This window comes from Rhopalosiphum padi, chromosome 1 (genome assembly GCF_020882245.1).
Source record: "Rhopalosiphum padi isolate XX-2018 chromosome 1, ASM2088224v1, whole genome shotgun sequence".
NCBI lineage: Eukaryota > Metazoa > Arthropoda > Insecta > Hemiptera > Aphididae > Rhopalosiphum > Rhopalosiphum padi.
Genome location: NC_083597.1, coordinates 25051122 through 25068498, shown reverse-complemented (window position 1 = coordinate 25068498; position 17377 = coordinate 25051122). Strand labels below are relative to the sequence as shown.

Below are 17377 nucleotides of genomic sequence, written 5' to 3'. Positions count from 1 at the left end.
CTCTAATACTCAGATATTACATTTTCTCGGTTTAAAAAGTTAAAAATTATATAATGATATAATTGAATAGCACAGATAAGAATAACAATTTGGTCGCAGTATACGTATACCAGAAAATATCATTTCAAATAGTTATATTCATATTACTTAATTACTTGCAGAAGTTTTTAAATCTCCGCGAATAATATTTTTGAATTATACCAAAATAATGAATTAGCATCGTTATTTATCGTTTATATATTTCTATATATCTATAGTAATAATTTAAAGTATCTATATTCTATATGTATATTATATTTCTATGTTGTTGTGATGGTTATTAGTTATTACCTACTTAATTTTTTTCTGGTTAATTTTGGTTACTTGGAACCCAATACTATTAATCCCTTCAAACTACTAACTAGATCCAAATTGCTACTAAAAACCACCCTTAAAATTAAAAATCCAGTATTTTTACTTCTTCAAAAGGTGACAATGATAGACACAAAAAAATCAATACATTCGTTGCTCCGTTCAGAATCTAATATATCAATACAGATATTAGGTACTCGTAAAATTAAAATATTTATTATTTACTTTTTATAAAATCAAAAATTATGTTCCCGTAAAAACTAAAAAGTCGTGCGCGCGATAAATTTGAAATCTGTAGCCACGCCACGGACATTAGCGGCCGGTCATCGGGACACACTGACGTGCTCATTCACTTTTCACACGAGCATCGTGGCCTCGTACGAAGTGAGGAACGGAGTAACGGACCGTCCTTACTACCCTAGTATGGCACGGACGTCGCGGTTCAAGATCTAGACGTCTCTTTATAGATCTTGGTCGCGGTTCTCGCCCCACGTTATCAGTCGGTGTCCATACCGTTCTAATCGAAACGAATCATCCGTCAATCCTTCCCGTCCGCAATTTTTACAACTCGCAGTATTGCCAGCACAACAACAACAACAACAACAACGACGACGACTACTATTACTACTGGCGGCACCTTGCGATCGAAAACCGCGAACGACAGATGCGACCTGACTGTCGTCGCACGCACTCGCCAACACTCGACATCCACGAGCACGCACGCATTGGTTACGTCGGTCGTCGAGCGGCGGACGACGTGATATCGCCAAGTGTAACGGTTGGGGGGGGAGGTGGGAGAGAGGCGGCCACAGTGACTGCAGCGAGACGTGAGTGATACTCGCGAGTCGCGGGCATCGGCCGGAGCGCACCACCGTAGCTCTCGAGCGGTGGCGGTGCAAGTGTGCAACGGCCCGACGGAGATTTTTGTCGTTCCGCATTCGCGTACGACTACGAACGGCTGTCCACCCCTCTCCACTACCCGACCACGGACATTACGACGTTTTGCGGGCGCGCGCGCGCGCGTTGGTGTGAGTAGCTTGTGTGTGTCGGTGTGTGAGTAGTCTTGCGTGTGTGTGTTGGTGTGCTTTTGTGTGGTCGGCCTGTCGTACGACAATAATTATATCGCGACGATAATAATAATGTGATGTTCGCGCGGGCGACCTAGTTTCGCGTTACGTACACTTACGTGCCGCCGTCGGTTAAACGACCGTTGTCGTCGCCCAGGTGACTGATACCCGTCCGACACCATAACACAAAATAAAACGATAATGATAAATAATTATTGAAATAATATACAAATAATATTTTTCACGGACCGCGACCACTGGCCGGTTAGTAGGTAGGTAGTTATAAACTACCACCACACACATACACACACACTCGCCCGCACTCGTCGGTGGGTGTTTTTTTAATTTTTTTTATTTATTTTTATTTTTCGATCTGACGGAAACCCAAACGGGGTGACACTACATCACGACATCGCCGGATCGTCGTTGTCCAATTCGCCGTGGTCGTCATGTCCGACGAACGCCACGGCCGCTGCCGTGGCTGCGATGACGACGGCCACCACAGTGACCGCGGTTTTTCCGTGTCTTACGGGATCGCGGCCGTCGCGATTGCTGAAAACGCGACTGCCATGAAAACTGTCAAGTGATAATGGTTTTCCACCGAGTCTAGGCTGCTGACCGTCGTGGCCTAGGTTGTTGGTGTGGTGTTTGTCGTTAATTCAGTCGTAATTGTTGTTGCTGCCGCCGCTGGTCGTGGTGGTTGTCCGACACGTCGTTCGGTACTTACCAATATATCGTATTATTGCGATTTTTTTCCATCAAATCCCAAGTCAAGTCCGTTCGCCCGGACGCTAGTTTTGTTAGTGTTCGAATCGCGTGTTAACTACCCACCACGCACTATGGCCGACTTGGAAGCCGTGCTGGCCGACGTCAGCTACCTGATGGCCATGGAGAAGAGCAAGTGCACGCCGGCAGCCAGAGCCAGCAAGAAAATCGTCTTGCCGGATCCGAGGTAATATGCTCTACTTAAGCGTCTACTGTTGTTGAATGTTTATTACTAGCCTGTTGTATGCGTTCGTCCGGGTATTACTTCATTTGCATCTGACGATTACCTTCCCCGTTTGGTATAACTGATGGACCTAGAATTTCTAGACCAAGGTTGTACCAAGTAAAATACCTACTAACGTTTGCAAATTACTTCTGAAAATATTGACAAGTCTTTTCATCAATTTACATATGTTATATTTATCTCTTGAATAGAATTGCTCTCAATAAATTCAAAACGTATGACAATATAATAACAGTAGTTAGGTATCTCAGTACTATAACTTTGAATATTGTAGTATTCTTTGGTATGTGAATTTTAAAAATACTCTATTGTTTGGGTAGATTGGAAAAATTGCTGGTGTTTTTTTGTTATTTTACAATGTAAATCTGAGTCCAGACATGTTTTATAAGAAAATACTTAATCTAATGTCAGTGATATTGTCCTAGAAATTTGCCAAATGACAATATAAGTGCTGGACTATGGATATATGTCTGGACTTGTCTTAATGGTTCTATAAAACTTTATGGTTAAGTTAATTTATAATTTTTTGACAAGAAATTAACATCTGGTTCCAATTTCCAGGCTATTGAGAAATTATACTTAACTTTAATGCACTTTCACTGCTCTAAAAATTGAAGAAAAATATGTGTTTTCACCCTATTTAAAAAACATCTTTAGGTACATCTGTAGTAACTACTATAAGAATATAGTGAAAAGAACTAAACAAACTGTATTTAATATATTTATAATTTATTAGGACAAATGCATTGTAATTTTTATATTTTTAATAAATAATTGTTTTGTAGGTCAAAAAGCAAAATGTATGTAAATACTATTTTGAATAATATATGTAGGCAATACCTTGTATTATATATTAAGTGCTAAATTTGTAAAATAGGTAATGATAGTAAAAAACTTAATTAAAAAATTGTTTTTATTAACTTAAATAACCTTATACTTTTATGTTTAAGAAGTTGTAGTTAAAATTTCACATAGAAAAATATTATTGTGCCAAGTAGAATGTTTGTTATAAATTTCTTTACCTATAATATAATTTCTATTTGAAAGTTTTCTCTAACAGATTTTCCTGTTTATGTCATCTTAAATAAAAGTTACTAGCATTAAGATGATATCTAGAGTGGACATAATTTATTTATTGTTGTACATTTGTTTTTATAGAGTTTGTACAAATGTTGAAATTGTGTCCTAAAGTATTTTAGAGCTTAGCCGATTTCATTTCAATAGTAAAGTTATGAAATGCAATTGTCTCTTACATATAAAATCATTTCAAACCTCATTAAACTTAATTTTCTTTATTTAATTTTTTTTTTTTAATTTGTGGATGTTTAATTTTCTATTCATGTTATATCATATTTCCTTAACAATTTTGTTTTTGTTATTGAACATATATATCATTAATTTACCAAATATGTTTTTTTTTCTTCAACACAAAAGTTAATGATTAATGAATCTTTAATCATTTATAAATATTTATTATTAGTAAAAAAAATAAAAAAATTATGTTTTGAAAACACCAAGAATTGTTGTTTGATTCAAATAAAAAAATTAATAATTTAAATTTTAAATAATTATGATTTATTTAAATTGAATCTCAATTTATGGAAAAATACATTCATTGATTTTATATTTAAATTATGGTAGGTAGTAGGTACTAGTCTAGTCTATGCCTGCCAAGTATTCTCCCGCCATTTGGGTTTAATTGATGCCTGCTATATATCTTTCATATTTTTGGTGTTCTAATAATCTGTTATAAAATGTTTATACTGCAGATAAAAAAAGTACAAAACTTAAGTAGATACATTAGATATACTCGTAAAATTTACTTATTGGATATTTTAAGAATGTTTGGTAAAATCCATATAGTAAATTTATTGATATAAGATAGGTATAACAGTGAATACCATATAAAATATTATGGAGTACCTACCTCAGTTATTCAGTTATTGTCATCACTGAAATATATAATGTATATATACTAAAAATTCAATAGCAATCATTTTTTGCAAAACACAAATATTATTTATATAACTCGGACTTGTATTTATTATTTTATTATTATTATCTTTATTTTAAATGTATGATCTATAAATATAGTTTGATAAGTGTAGTATATACATTTTATAACAAATTATTAGAATGCCAAAAATCCAAGAGATAAGTGGTAGGTGTAAAGTTTACACTAAACTAAACCTGAGTAGCGGCAGAATACCTTCTTGGCGGGCGTCAACTAAACCAATACCTAAATTATTTATCTTTCTGAATAGCCATTAGAGATTATATAGAATTAATATTATTTTTTATGTTTTATTACGCTGCTAACATTTAATAAATATAGAATATTAAAAAGGTTGTTATTTTTAAAAGTAATATGTATTATTTAATTTACCATTTACCTATGTTAAACAATTTTTGAGGCTTTTAAAATAATGATATTATTATGATACCTTAGTTTTAGAAAAAACTAATAAAATGTCAATATTTTAAAATGTATACATCAAAGAATAATGTTTTTCCTGTTTTTGGTTAAATTTAATAATTTTATTACTGTAATTTTAAATAAATAATCAATCTGACAGTCATATATTAGAATCTACGTTCTAAATTTAAAATATTTATTTTTGAAAGGTAATCTAAGTAATTAAGCAACATTTTAAAATAAAATAACAAATTAAATGCTTTGCATTTATGGTTTTTATTTTTGAAGTATAAATTTATAAATGGACAATAATCATTAACATAATTATGTTGCACAAAGCATAGTATATTTGTGTAATACTTAAAATATGTCCTATAGAATTTTAGAACATAGCCGATTTCGTTTCAATAGTAAAGTTATGAAATGCAATTGATTCTTACACTTTTTAGTTTTTATTAAAATTAAGTATAGGTAATATAATATCAAATAATTTTGTAACTATATATATTTTGATGAAGTAATAATAAAATTCATTACATTTTCTTCCAGGGACGTCATTTGGGGGGGGGGATCAGGGTGTGAGGTTGCATTCCTTACTTTTAAAATAATTTCAATTGGCCTGCACCCTGATAAAATAATGCAAGATTATTATTTATCACTTTAAATTACAGTGGTTATAAACTAATGTTGTGCTATATATTTTTATTGTATTTTAGTTTTTAAAATGATTTTTACTATTTATGTTTATGCATTGATTCAGTTCCATGGCATATGGAAATAATTGGAAGCAGAATAAAGTACATATATGTAGTATATCTATTTTTATATGGCCTGGTGAAATTTCAAAATGGCTTGCTTGATACCTTGTACACCCAAAAAAAAACCTGAAATGACGCCCCTGTTTTCTTCATTAAAATGTAAATTGTTTTTTATTTACTTGATTTGCTCATAACACTAAAGTTATGGTATATGTTGTCTCTGTTTAACAAACATACAATATAATACATTTGCATTTAGCAGAACTAATTTTGTGTAATTAGCTTGAATCTAACAATGAATAAACTTATTATCAAATTTATGGTTATGATGTTCTATGTATGTTTTTTTACAATATTTCAATTTAGATGAGTTGAGAATATAAAATATTACAATTTAAAAATTATCATAACACACTTAAAAATTGAAATTATATACATGGGTAATATTCTCACCTTTAAGTTTAATAATTAGACAACTCACTATGATGTTAAGCTAACTACACAAAATTGGTTGAAAAAAATTTACTATTTTACACATAGTCAAGAGTGGATACAAGGGGGAGAAATTGCTCCCCCCTTGATCACAAGAAAACTATCATATATTCCAACAAAGTTTTTTTTTTAAATAGATGATAACTTTTTAGTTGATAACTAACAAATTGCCCCCCCCCCCCCATCTAAAACCTCTGTATCTGTCATGGTACTTTAACCATACCATTCTTATATCTTTATAATAATTATTAATGATTTCTATTAAATATACAAACAATTTTAAATCTATTACAAATGAGAATAACTAGAAATAACATTTTAGTTAACCATTATTGTTGTTTAATGTTAAATTTGAATTAGTATGTCTTTGTTTAATAAGTATTCTTTTTTTTTTTTAGTGTTCGAAGTGTAATGCATAAGTACCTTGAAAAAAAAGAAGAAGTTAATTTTGATAAAATCTTCAATCAAGTTTTAGGTAATTTAGAAAAACAACTTGTCTCACAGTCTTTGTCCTACATACCAACTCATATACTATACATATAGTATATCTATTATTCTGTTCTGCTTAAAGTTTATATTTAGTAATAAATATTTATTCAAAAATATTGAAAAAAAGTTAATCGCAAAGACAAACACAGTGAACATCTCTATTCATATTATTATACATTACATTTATGTATTATTATTATTTATAATTTGTATCTTTAATTTATAAACTTATTAATTATATTATTATTTTTAATATTTTAGGTTACTTGTTATTCAAAGATTTCTGTGAACATCTTCCTGAAGATGAGCAAATACCTGAAATTAACTTCTATGATGAGGTAAGATTTATAATTCCTATAAATATATAATAATGTATTTATAGTTCAGATTTTAAGACAAATTTCTTTCTTTAAAAAAAAATAATTATAATTAAGTACAAGAAAATAAATAGTTAATAATAGTATTAATAGTATTATCAATCTACATTTTCCTAAATGTAGTTAGTATTAATATACATATTGAAAATATTTTCAACTCATCAAAGTAATTGGTGAAAAATATTGTTTTTAATAATTTTTTTTAAAAAGAAATGTACAATCTATACCTAGTGGTACAATAAGTAAATTTGATGTAGGAATACATATATTAAATTATATAATAAAAATATAAGCAGTTTATAAATACTAATAATGTATAAAATATTTTAAGATACCTTAAGATTTTATATCATAATTATATTGAAACTTATTAGTTATTTTTAAATAAACTAAATTATCATTATTATAAATTAGATAAAAATTATAGTTAAGTATGATGTATGTATGTTAGTCATGTATGAATAATTATTGAGCTAAATTAACAAAAAATATTATTAATAACTAATCTAAAACCTAGATATTTATGCCAGAGTTAAATTATTTTTAATCCCAACATACTTTCATTTGTTGGATACAAAACTTGCCACTATTAAAAGCAACCATTATTTGAAATGACATATGACATCATAAAGCAAAATGAAAGAAGGCCTGGGGACTGAAGTTTTTTCATCATAAAAATAGGGTGAGCTTTATGGTCAAGTGGAACTGTTACAAAACAGCCCCTGTCATCATCTTTCCTTGTAACTTTAATAAGTGACCTCTATACACTGTAAACATGCCTATCCATATAAATTCTCAACAGCTTGAATCTTGGATCTCCATTGAGATTTTTTTATACATATACATTGTTCGTTTTATCTGTGGTCTTACTAAATACTAATTTTAAATGCATAAAAATTATACATGTTTTGATAATAAGTAATTTTTTGGATTTTAAAAAAGAAATGGAGTCATAAATAAATAAATCTTGTTATTATTTAAATACTGCGTTCTTATAAACTAATACACTACTATTCACTAATAAAAAATGTTGTTCCATTTGTTAAAGAGAGGCATGTTTAAATTTTTTTATTTTTAAGGATACGTAAACCAAAAAAGTTTGGGAACTTCTATATTTTATTTCAATTATGTAGATATTTGGGTACATATTTTTATATATTTTTCAAAATAAAATTAGAATTTTATCAATTAATCAATACCACATAAAATATTGATAGTAAACTATATTCTTTATTAAGAATAGGTGGCCTTGTAAATCTTTTTATATATATTACTTAATATATTTTTTTTTCATGCAGATAGTATATATATTCGTTTTTCTTAATAAAAATAAAGAAAAATATTACTTTTTTATAATTATAAAAATCATTGTATTAAATAGATCATGGGAATATCTTATTTACTAGTAATTATTTTGCAGTTTATTATCAAAAAGCCTGCTGGTCTTTTAATTTCAAATTAATTAATTAGTTTTTAACAAATTAAAAATAAAACAATTTGCTTTTCTATAAGTTATTGTTTTTTTTTTATAATGTATAATACAAATTTAATATATACTTGATATCCCAAGGGTTAAAAGTTGTATAATTAATTTTTTTTTTTTTAGATCAAAAGGTATGAAAAATTAGAATCAGTCGACGAGAGAAGAAAATTAGCTAGAGACATTTATGATAATTATATTATGAAAGAACTTTTGTCACATACTCATGTAAGTGAAACTGATTTCATTTCAAATATTATAGTCAATTTTTAGATATAATTTAAACTCTTAACAATTTATAACTATACTAATATAATCTTTATTTCTGCATATCAGTCTCAACCCTTCTTAATTCTTTCCAAAACTCTTGTTTATTACTTTATTGTACTAATTATTTATTTTATCAGCCTTTTGAATTATTATTTGTTGTCAATTACTTTTTTCTCCTCAATTCTAAATAAACGTATTCTAATTTAATTTTACTTCTTTTAATTGAAATCTTGTATTGTATCTCGTATTCATCATATAAATATTATAAAAATTATTAACTAATATGCTTATAACTTAAAGTTTAAATATAATAGTAAATAATTATAAATTTATTTACCTCTTTTGCATTGATTTAAATTATATTTTTTAGAATTACCCCAAAGATGCAGTCGCTCATGTTCAAAAATATTTGATGAAAAATGAAGTGCCTGTTAACTTATTTGAAGTAAATAAACTATCCTTATAAAAAAAAGTTATTTATGTAATCATATGTTTTTAATTTTTAGCCTTATATTAAAGTAATATTCAATCATCTTCGGGAAGAACCTTTTAAAAAATTTTTAGAAAGGTATGAAAACTATTTTATAACATGGTTACACCTGTATTATTTATATTAATTGTTTTTTTTTTTTTTTATTAGTGATAAATATACTAGATTTTGTCAATGGAAAAATTTAGAACTTAATATTTCGGTAAGTAATTTAATCAAGTATATAATATGTATCATTTACATATTTAAAGTACTAAATGATAGTATATTTTTCATTTTAGTTGACCATGAACGATTTTAGTGTTCACCGTATAATTGGTAGAGGTGGTTTTGGTGAAGTTTATGGTTGTCGAAAAGCTGATACTGGAAAGATGTATGCAATGAAATGTCTTGATAAGAAACGAATAAAAATGAAACAAGGGGAAACACTTGCGTTAAACGAGCGTATTATGTTGTCTTTAGTCAGTACAGGGGTAACTATATATCATTCTAATAAAAAAATATATATTTAGACATAAATAACTCAATTGGTTTATGATTTGTTATTTAATTGGTTTACAGGTGGACTGTCCTTTTATTGTTTGTATGACATATGCATTTCATACACCCGATAAGCTTTGTTTCATATTAGACCTAATGCACGGTGGTGATTTACATTATCATTTAGCACAGCATGGTGTATTTAATGAACTTGATATGAAGTTCTATGCTGCTGAAGTAATTTTAGGTAAATATAACATAAATATTTTTAATATTTATCATATAAAACACTCATTTTCTCAGTCAGGTTTTGTGGTTATTTTTCTATTAATTATTTATATATACTTAAAATTGTTTTTTTCAAATATTGATTTAGTAAAGTAGTATTTTATATTTAAAAATTATCCTATACATATGTGTAACTATATTTTTTTAATATTAGGCTTGGAGCATATGCATCGAAGATTTATTGTCTACAGGGACTTAAAACCAGCCAACATTCTTTTAGATGAATATGGACATGTACGAATATCAGATTTAGGTTTAGCTTGTGATTTTTCTAAAAAGAAGCCACATGCTAGCGTGTAAGTAAAAAAACATTGAATGTGTTAAATATGTACATTTTAAAATATATTTTGTAATTAGGGGAACACATGGTTACATGGCACCAGAAGTGTTATCTAAGGGAACAGCTTATGATTCAAGTGCAGATTGGTTTTCTTTTGGTTGTATGTTATACAAACTACTTAAAGGTCACAGTCCATTCAGACAACATAAAACCAAGGACAAACACGAGATTGATCGAATGACCTTAACAATGGTATAATTTTCAATTCTTAAGCTTTTTAATTTTTATAAAATTAGAGTTATTTAATTTTTACCTATAGTTTTTATTAGTAAGACCTTAAATAAATGATTTTACATTCATTTATTATTTTTTAAATTAATTTCAAGCATGAATTTAATTTATTTAATATTTATTAACACATTAAAATAATTATGCTTTGAACTATTATTTATAATATAATAAAATATGTATTTGTTAATTTTGTTAATTCAAATTAACAAAAACAGTTTATGTTGCAGAATGTAGAACTTCCAGATTCTTTTTCAAAAAGTTTAAAAGATCTTTTAGAAGGACTTTTACAACGTGATATTAATGAAAGAATTGGGTGTCGAGGAAGGGGGTAAAATAATTGTTAACATTTATAACTGTTATGTATGGTTTTTTTTTATTAATTTAATTTTTCTTTTTTTATTAAGATCTGATGAATTGAAAGAACATCCATTTTTTGCCGGACTTGATTGGCAACAAGTATACATGCAAAAATATACACCACCTCTTATACCCCCGAGAGGAGAAGTTAATGCTGCCGATGCATTTGATATTGGTTCGTTTGATGAAGAGGACACTAAAGGCATCAAAGTAAAATTAAAAAAATTTTCATTCTCATAACTGAAGAGTTGTATGGATAATAATTATTTTTGGATATTTAAATATTAGTTGACTGATGCTGATCAAGAACTATATAAGAACTTTTCTATAACTATATCTGAAAGATGGCAAAATGAAGTTGCTGAAACAGTATTTGAAACAGTAAACTCTGAAGCAGATAAAGCTGATCAAAAAAGAAAGTCTAGGCAAAAAAAATTCAATGAACACAATGAAGAAGGTATATTTATTATAAAAAAAAACATTTATAATTAATTAGATTAATGCAATATTATTTGTTTTTTTTTAGAATCCGATTGTATTCTTCATGGATATATTAAAAAATTAGGAGGACCATTTGCATCTGCATGGCAAACAAGGTATGCTAAACTATACCCTAACCGGTTGGAGTTGCATTCAGATTCAGGTTCAGTAAAAACTGAAGTAATTACATTAGACCAAGTATTAGAAGTCAGTCCTGAGTTAGTAATTGTTAAAAATGAGCAATGTATTGTATTACGTATGAAAGATGGGAAAGATGGCAAACTAGTTCTCACCAATAGCGTAAGTCTTAGTTAATTTTATAAAGAATTACTACAATTATATATTAATTTTGTAACATTTATTACTTGAATTCATTCTGACTTCATAATATGTATTTATATTGTTAATTTATTATAAATTAAAATTATAGGATGAAATTGGTTTAAAAGAATGGGCATTGTCATTACGATCTACACATAAATCTACACATGATCTGTTAAAAAAATTGAAGAAACCAGGGAAAATGTTCATACAAGAAGAAGCTGATCCACTAACGTCTACTACAAACACCAACGGAAATTAGTTACATAATAAGGTATTAGGTTAAACAAATCTCTTTGATGAATCTCAATGCTTCTCTTTAAATTAAATTAAATGTTCTGCTTTATCTATCCTTTTCCTCAATTCCCAGTTTTTCTCAACTTTATTTATCCAGATTTTATTTTTTAAGGTTAGTGTAACGCTACTATAAAGACTGTGGTGTTTCATTATTTCTTATGATTGTATCGACAATGGATAGTATAGATCAATGTAATAAAATACTATTTTTTATACATTTTATAATTTTTTAGTACAATTTTTTCTAATACATACATTTTTGTGCATTATAAAGACCACGTTTAAAAAAGAAGTTCATGACATATGAAAGTATTTCTGATATTTGGTGCCATAAAAATCTATAATCTCAATCTACAATCATGTATTGTATTTTCTATTGTACATACATATTTTTTATTTTATTTATGCCAGTAAATCTTTTTAGTCAAGTATTGTGAATTTGTAACAGGTTGTTAATGATTATATATTTCCATGTATCAAATTATTTAAAATTACGTTTTCTAAATTTAAAACTGTAACAAAACAAAAATTATTTGCATGTCATTCATATCTTAAATATGTATAAGATAATATTATATTTTGCTGTTTAAATTTTTTATTTAAATTAATTATCGTTAATGCAATAAATCTTTTTTCATGTTACTTCTTCAAAAATACTCTGAAAATTCTAAAATGTTTTAAAATTTAATTTTTTTTAGAAAAAACAGATGTTAAGGTAATTAATTTATTAAAATATATAGATTTCATTATTTTGAATTAGTTAACGAAAAACCATGAAAAAATATAGATAATTCTTTAATATTGAGGAAGAGGAGGAAGTTTTGTGTTAAATATGATAGCTAAACATTGGTGTATTTTGTAGCTTGAATTGAATGGAAATCTTATTATTGTTGTAAATGACAACCTTGCAGAACTCTTCAGTTGTAAATATTTTCAGCTTAGTTTTAACTACACTTAACCTATTCAAACTAAATTTCTAAAGTAGATAAAATGGTAGACAATTTTTTTATGAATAACAATCTTATTTCAATTTGCAGTTAAATAAGTAAAATTCTGTTAGCTATGTAATTCAATTTGTTTATCAGTAGCTTCAAAAGCATTTTGACTGAATTAACATCATGTCTAGTCGGTAAATAATGTATATTAATCCAATTGTGGTTTATTTATTAATATGTACCATTACAAATTGGAATACATCATAGTGATTTTGCTATTAAGTTTCCGCTTTTTGGCTCTCTATTGAAGTCATCCAATTATATTTATAACAAGACTGATAATTTCGATGTGTTAAAACAAAAAAGTAATTCATATAATTTTCATCGATATTTTATATCACTGTCAACTCTTAGAGGACATAATTTTTCACTTTATTTGCACCTCATAAATGATTTAATATAATATGAATAGAATGAAACATTTTACTTCAAACTAAGCCTTATCAATGTTAAAATTATGACTTAAATTTACAAATTTCTTATGCCAACTTACTTATAATTTTTTTTTTTTTAATGTCGACAATCAAAAAATATAATATATCTATTACAATATTGTGGCCAACAAAATTTGTAAATACATTTTAATTTTAAAATTCCTGCATCATATGTTATAAACACTTTGTAAATATTATATTATAATATATGCTAGTCTAGAAGAGTAGGTAATTAGTAATTACCAATTTAAAATATCAAATAAATATAATATTATTTAGGCCTAATTAGGTTTAATGTGAAATAATAAACTGCTTTTAAATTACTATTTTGTCCACTATATTTTATATTATTACTATTGTTTTTGTTTTGTTTTTTTTTTATTATTATTCACATCTAGACAGTGTACACCGTTTGTCATCACCTCAAATTAAATCAATAATAATCTCAATATAATATTTAAATTTTAATGACCATTAGAGAGAAAGGTATATAATATATTTAAACATAATATACAGTATAATTTGTTAATATTTAAATCTTCTACCATCTTATTGTTCTTTTTATTGTTATTTTGTTTAAATAAATAAATAAAAAGTATTATTTTTATTGTTAATTCATTTAAATTTTTTATATCTTTTGTTACTTTATTTATTTATTTTATTGTATTATTATTTATATTTATTTATTATTATTTTGTTATGATGTATATTATTTATTAATTTAACCTAGTCTTTAAAACTGTGAAAATTACAACTTTTATTGTTTTAATTAGCATTGCAATCCCATTGTAATAAATTATACAATGAACATCGTGTATACACACATTTCGACTTAATGAGTATTGTAATATTTTAGATACAATGTTTATCTAATATAATGTTACATATGATTTAATTAGGCGCGATTGCTTTTTATCAAGTTATTAAGATTGTATGAAAATATAGATTAGAATTTAAAAGAAAAAAACTTAATATAACTTGATTATCCAGTTATGTATAATTATTGTTTAGAGTTAAAATAAAATTTTAAAAAAAATGTATCAAAGTGTAATGCAATAAATCCCATTAAATGTACACACATAAAATGTATTTCAGGGAATTTTTATCAACGTAAACCTTTGATCCTCTGCTGTGTTCATCTATTGTTCATTTTATCCAAGTGATATATTTTATTTGATCACCACTTGGAATTGTTCCAAATATTTGCACGTTTTTGGAAATGTTCTAAACTTTCTCAGGTATTTCCAAAATCTTAATGTCTTTGGAACTATTCCAATAGCTAACATATTTATAGAAGTATTGTAAGAGACTAAGTAAAAATGCCACAACACTATCAACATAAATTGAACATTGCTAGCGGGTTTTGGAATTCTCTTGCCAATATATTTCAATACACAGCTTTGTAACAAATAGAAAAAAAAATACCTTATCTGTCAGTTTCCTTTTTTAAAGAAATGGAAAATAATTCCTATTTTGTCAATTATTTTAACTTGGTAATTTTATTTGTAAAAAAAACATGATCTCACAAGTAAAATATAACGAAACAATCATCCTCAAATTATTGAAACAGAGCTGAATTATATTTGAATTTATTATTTACTTTTAATTTAAATTAAAAAAAAGAAAGTACCATGGATTAGGTTAAATTTAAATTAAATCAAATAAACCAACCTAGTTATAATGCTTTCAAACATATTATTTTTTATTTAGATCTTTAGTTTTGTTAATATATCAACTATAGGTGTTTATAAAAATGTGCTTTTACTTTTTTAAGGTAACACATTTAAGTAGAAATTAATTTTAGTTCCAGCTATGTAAGATTCCATTTTGTGTAACATTTATTTTCTTTGTTCACCAAAATACTCTTTTATGTTTATTTATTGTTCTATTAACTATAGAAATAGTAAAACAAAAATTTAAGATTAAAAAAAAATAGTATTAGAAATGATGAAAACTATTCTTGTTTTTATGTAAGATTATTACTAATGATTTTGAAGTTGATACAATGACACCATAGTTCACTCGAGAGATAAACCACAAGCTGAGATTAGTATTTTTTTAGTTTCATTCTAATAGAATTTGTGTTTCTACACATATTATATTATAACTTTAAAAATAAACAAGTATATATAACATTAATAACGTAGACATGACCATAAATTGTCATCAATTTGAATAGTTAAGAAGAAGACAAATGAGTTCTGTTATGCTGTACTACCTTACTGACCAGATAAATTTTTGAGTTAATCAGCATAAATTATACTTTACTAAAGGGATGTAAAATTGAATATTTAATATAAAATATAAGAACTGTATGAGGTATGTATATTAATTATTATGAAGTAATTTTTAATGAAATATACATCAAATTGTATAGTAGCATACACTAAAAATATATGCAATTTAATAATATATTAATCAATACTTTTACAAATCAAAAACATAGTGAAATGTACATGTTAGGATATCTATTTAATTTAATAAGGCCGAGTACAATTAAACAGATAAAATGTACAACAAATGTTTTTATCCAAATTTTCCTTATAGTAAGATAAATTTTTTATACTAAAACAAAATTCCTATTACAAAAAGTAAATAAATATAAAACAAAAGTATATTATTAAATGAAAAATTAAAATTATGCTTTTGACAAAAAAAAGTATATTTGTGGATAAAAATTCATTACTTTTCCTCGCACCATTCATTCTCTTTACGTACTTGATCCTCCTCTGCTGCTGTGAAATCATTTTTTATGTTGAAAGTTTTCCTTATTTCCTCTGGTGTTTTACCCTTGATCATATTGGCGACTGTCTTGCAAGTGACATCTAACAATCCTTTGATATCCAAATAGTTGGCGGCCAATATAAGTTCAAAGAGTGTACCCTGATCCACCTTCAAGAAATCAGCATCCCAACTGGATATATCATCCGTGCGCTTCTCACGTCCTTCATCGTCTTCGGACGGTGGTGGGTCGTCCTTGTGGTATGTTGCCCACTGGATGACTTTTTTCAATATACCAGCATTCACGTTAGGCAACGGAACGATCTCCTCATCTTCCTCTTCCAATCCTAAGTCTTCAACCATAGTTTTGATAGTCACTGAAGCTTTGGCGATCTCGAAGTCAACTTGAAACACTTCTCCATCTGAACTTTGTAACTTTATCATAGGCATCTTGTAGTGATGTGATGCAAAACAACGAGTAAAATAATTATTTAAAGACAATTGACAAATTAAATACTAATATTTGATAAGGTACAAGCGAAAATAATGTATATTTATTAAATATTAATATATTTTGTGTGACACTCGGATCAGTGGAAGGTGAGATGTAACGTATCGACTGATTTTACTGTACTAGGAAAGTAGGAAGCATTTGAGTTCCGATTTTGACGCTTGACGGCTTGACGCTTGTGTAATGGTCAAACTACAATAGTACAATACAAACACTCAAACGTTACATTTACATTTACATATGGGAAATTGGGAAATGTGTATCGGAAGGAATTGGGATTGGAGATATGGAAAAATGAAAATACAGTGTGTCCAACGTTAGAAGTGCTGATAGTCGATAAATGAGATACCTTACAATCAGTGCTTAAAATTACAAATATTGGATTACAATAAAATTTACCACCAATTACTTAGGATTTTCAAAGGATAAATTTTAAAAATATCGATATAACCAGGGTTGGGCAAGATACTAAAAAAAAAGGCATGATACATGATACGTGCATTTAGTGTATCTAGATACAAGATACATTGTGAATGTAGAAAAGATACAAGATACAAGATACATGTATCTTTATGCTTTTATATTTCCAATTTAATTTTATTAACTATTAAACGTAAAAGGCAGTGGCGTCGCCAAAGACGGGCCATGGCCCGCCTAAAAATTTTAATTAAATTTAAGAATTGCAATTATAATTTTTAAGTGTTGTTACATAAATATAGAACA

The 17377-nt window shown here is 27.2% G+C and overlaps 2 protein-coding genes across 4 annotated transcripts; one reads left to right on the top strand and one right to left on the bottom strand.

Annotated features, from left to right (window-relative positions):
- Nucleotides 1-1105: 1105 nt before the first annotated feature.
- LOC132918588 (G protein-coupled receptor kinase 1) lies at nt 1106-14511 on the top strand. 3 transcript variants are annotated; one of them, XM_060979916.1, is made up of 17 exons: nt 1106-2370; nt 6492-6568; nt 6844-6920; nt 8566-8667; nt 9080-9154; nt 9216-9277; nt 9350-9401; nt 9481-9672; nt 9761-9926; nt 10122-10263; nt 10325-10499; nt 10754-10866; nt 10943-11105; nt 11184-11352; nt 11422-11675; nt 11806-11970; nt 13821-14511. In XM_060979916.1, exons 1-16 carry the CDS (start codon nt 2258-2260, stop codon nt 11956-11958), a joined length of 2085 nt encoding a protein of 694 aa, XP_060835899.1. In that variant the 5' UTR covers nt 1106-2257; the 3' UTR covers nt 11959-11970; nt 13821-14511. The 3 variants fall into 3 exon arrangements, with proteins under 3 accessions (XP_060835899.1, XP_060835900.1, XP_060835898.1); XM_060979917.1 differs by lacking the exon at nt 13821-14511 and having other exon boundaries at nt 10766-10866; nt 11806-12245; XM_060979915.1 differs by lacking the exon at nt 13821-14511 and having other exon boundaries at nt 11806-12245.
- Nucleotides 14512-15791: 1280 nt separating this feature from the next.
- LOC132918596 (S-phase kinase-associated protein 1-like) lies at nt 15792-16890 on the bottom strand. The gene has a single exon (XM_060979929.1). The coding sequence runs from the start codon at nt 16591-16593 to the stop codon at nt 16105-16107; it is 489 nt and encodes a 162-aa protein (XP_060835912.1). The 5' UTR covers nt 16594-16890; the 3' UTR covers nt 15792-16104.
- Between the last annotated feature and the right edge of the window lie 487 nt (nt 16891-17377).

Bases quoted from the DNA above. Each gene is read 5' to 3' on its own strand.
- LOC132918588 (XM_060979916.1), top strand. From the start codon at position 2,258: ATGGCCGACTTGGAAGCCGTGCTGGCCGACGTCAGCTACCTGATGGCC. The intron at 6,569-6,843 runs GTAATTTAGAAA...TTAATATTTTAG, and splicing joins AATCTTCAATCAAGTTTTAG to GTTACTTGTTATTCAAAGAT. The intron at 6,921-8,565 runs GTAAGATTTATA...TTTTTTTTTTAG, and splicing joins AAATTAACTTCTATGATGAG to ATCAAAAGGTATGAAAAATT.
- LOC132918596 (XM_060979929.1), bottom strand. From the start codon at position 16,593: ATGCCTATGATAAAGTTACAAAGTTCAGATGGAGAAGTGTTTCAAGTT.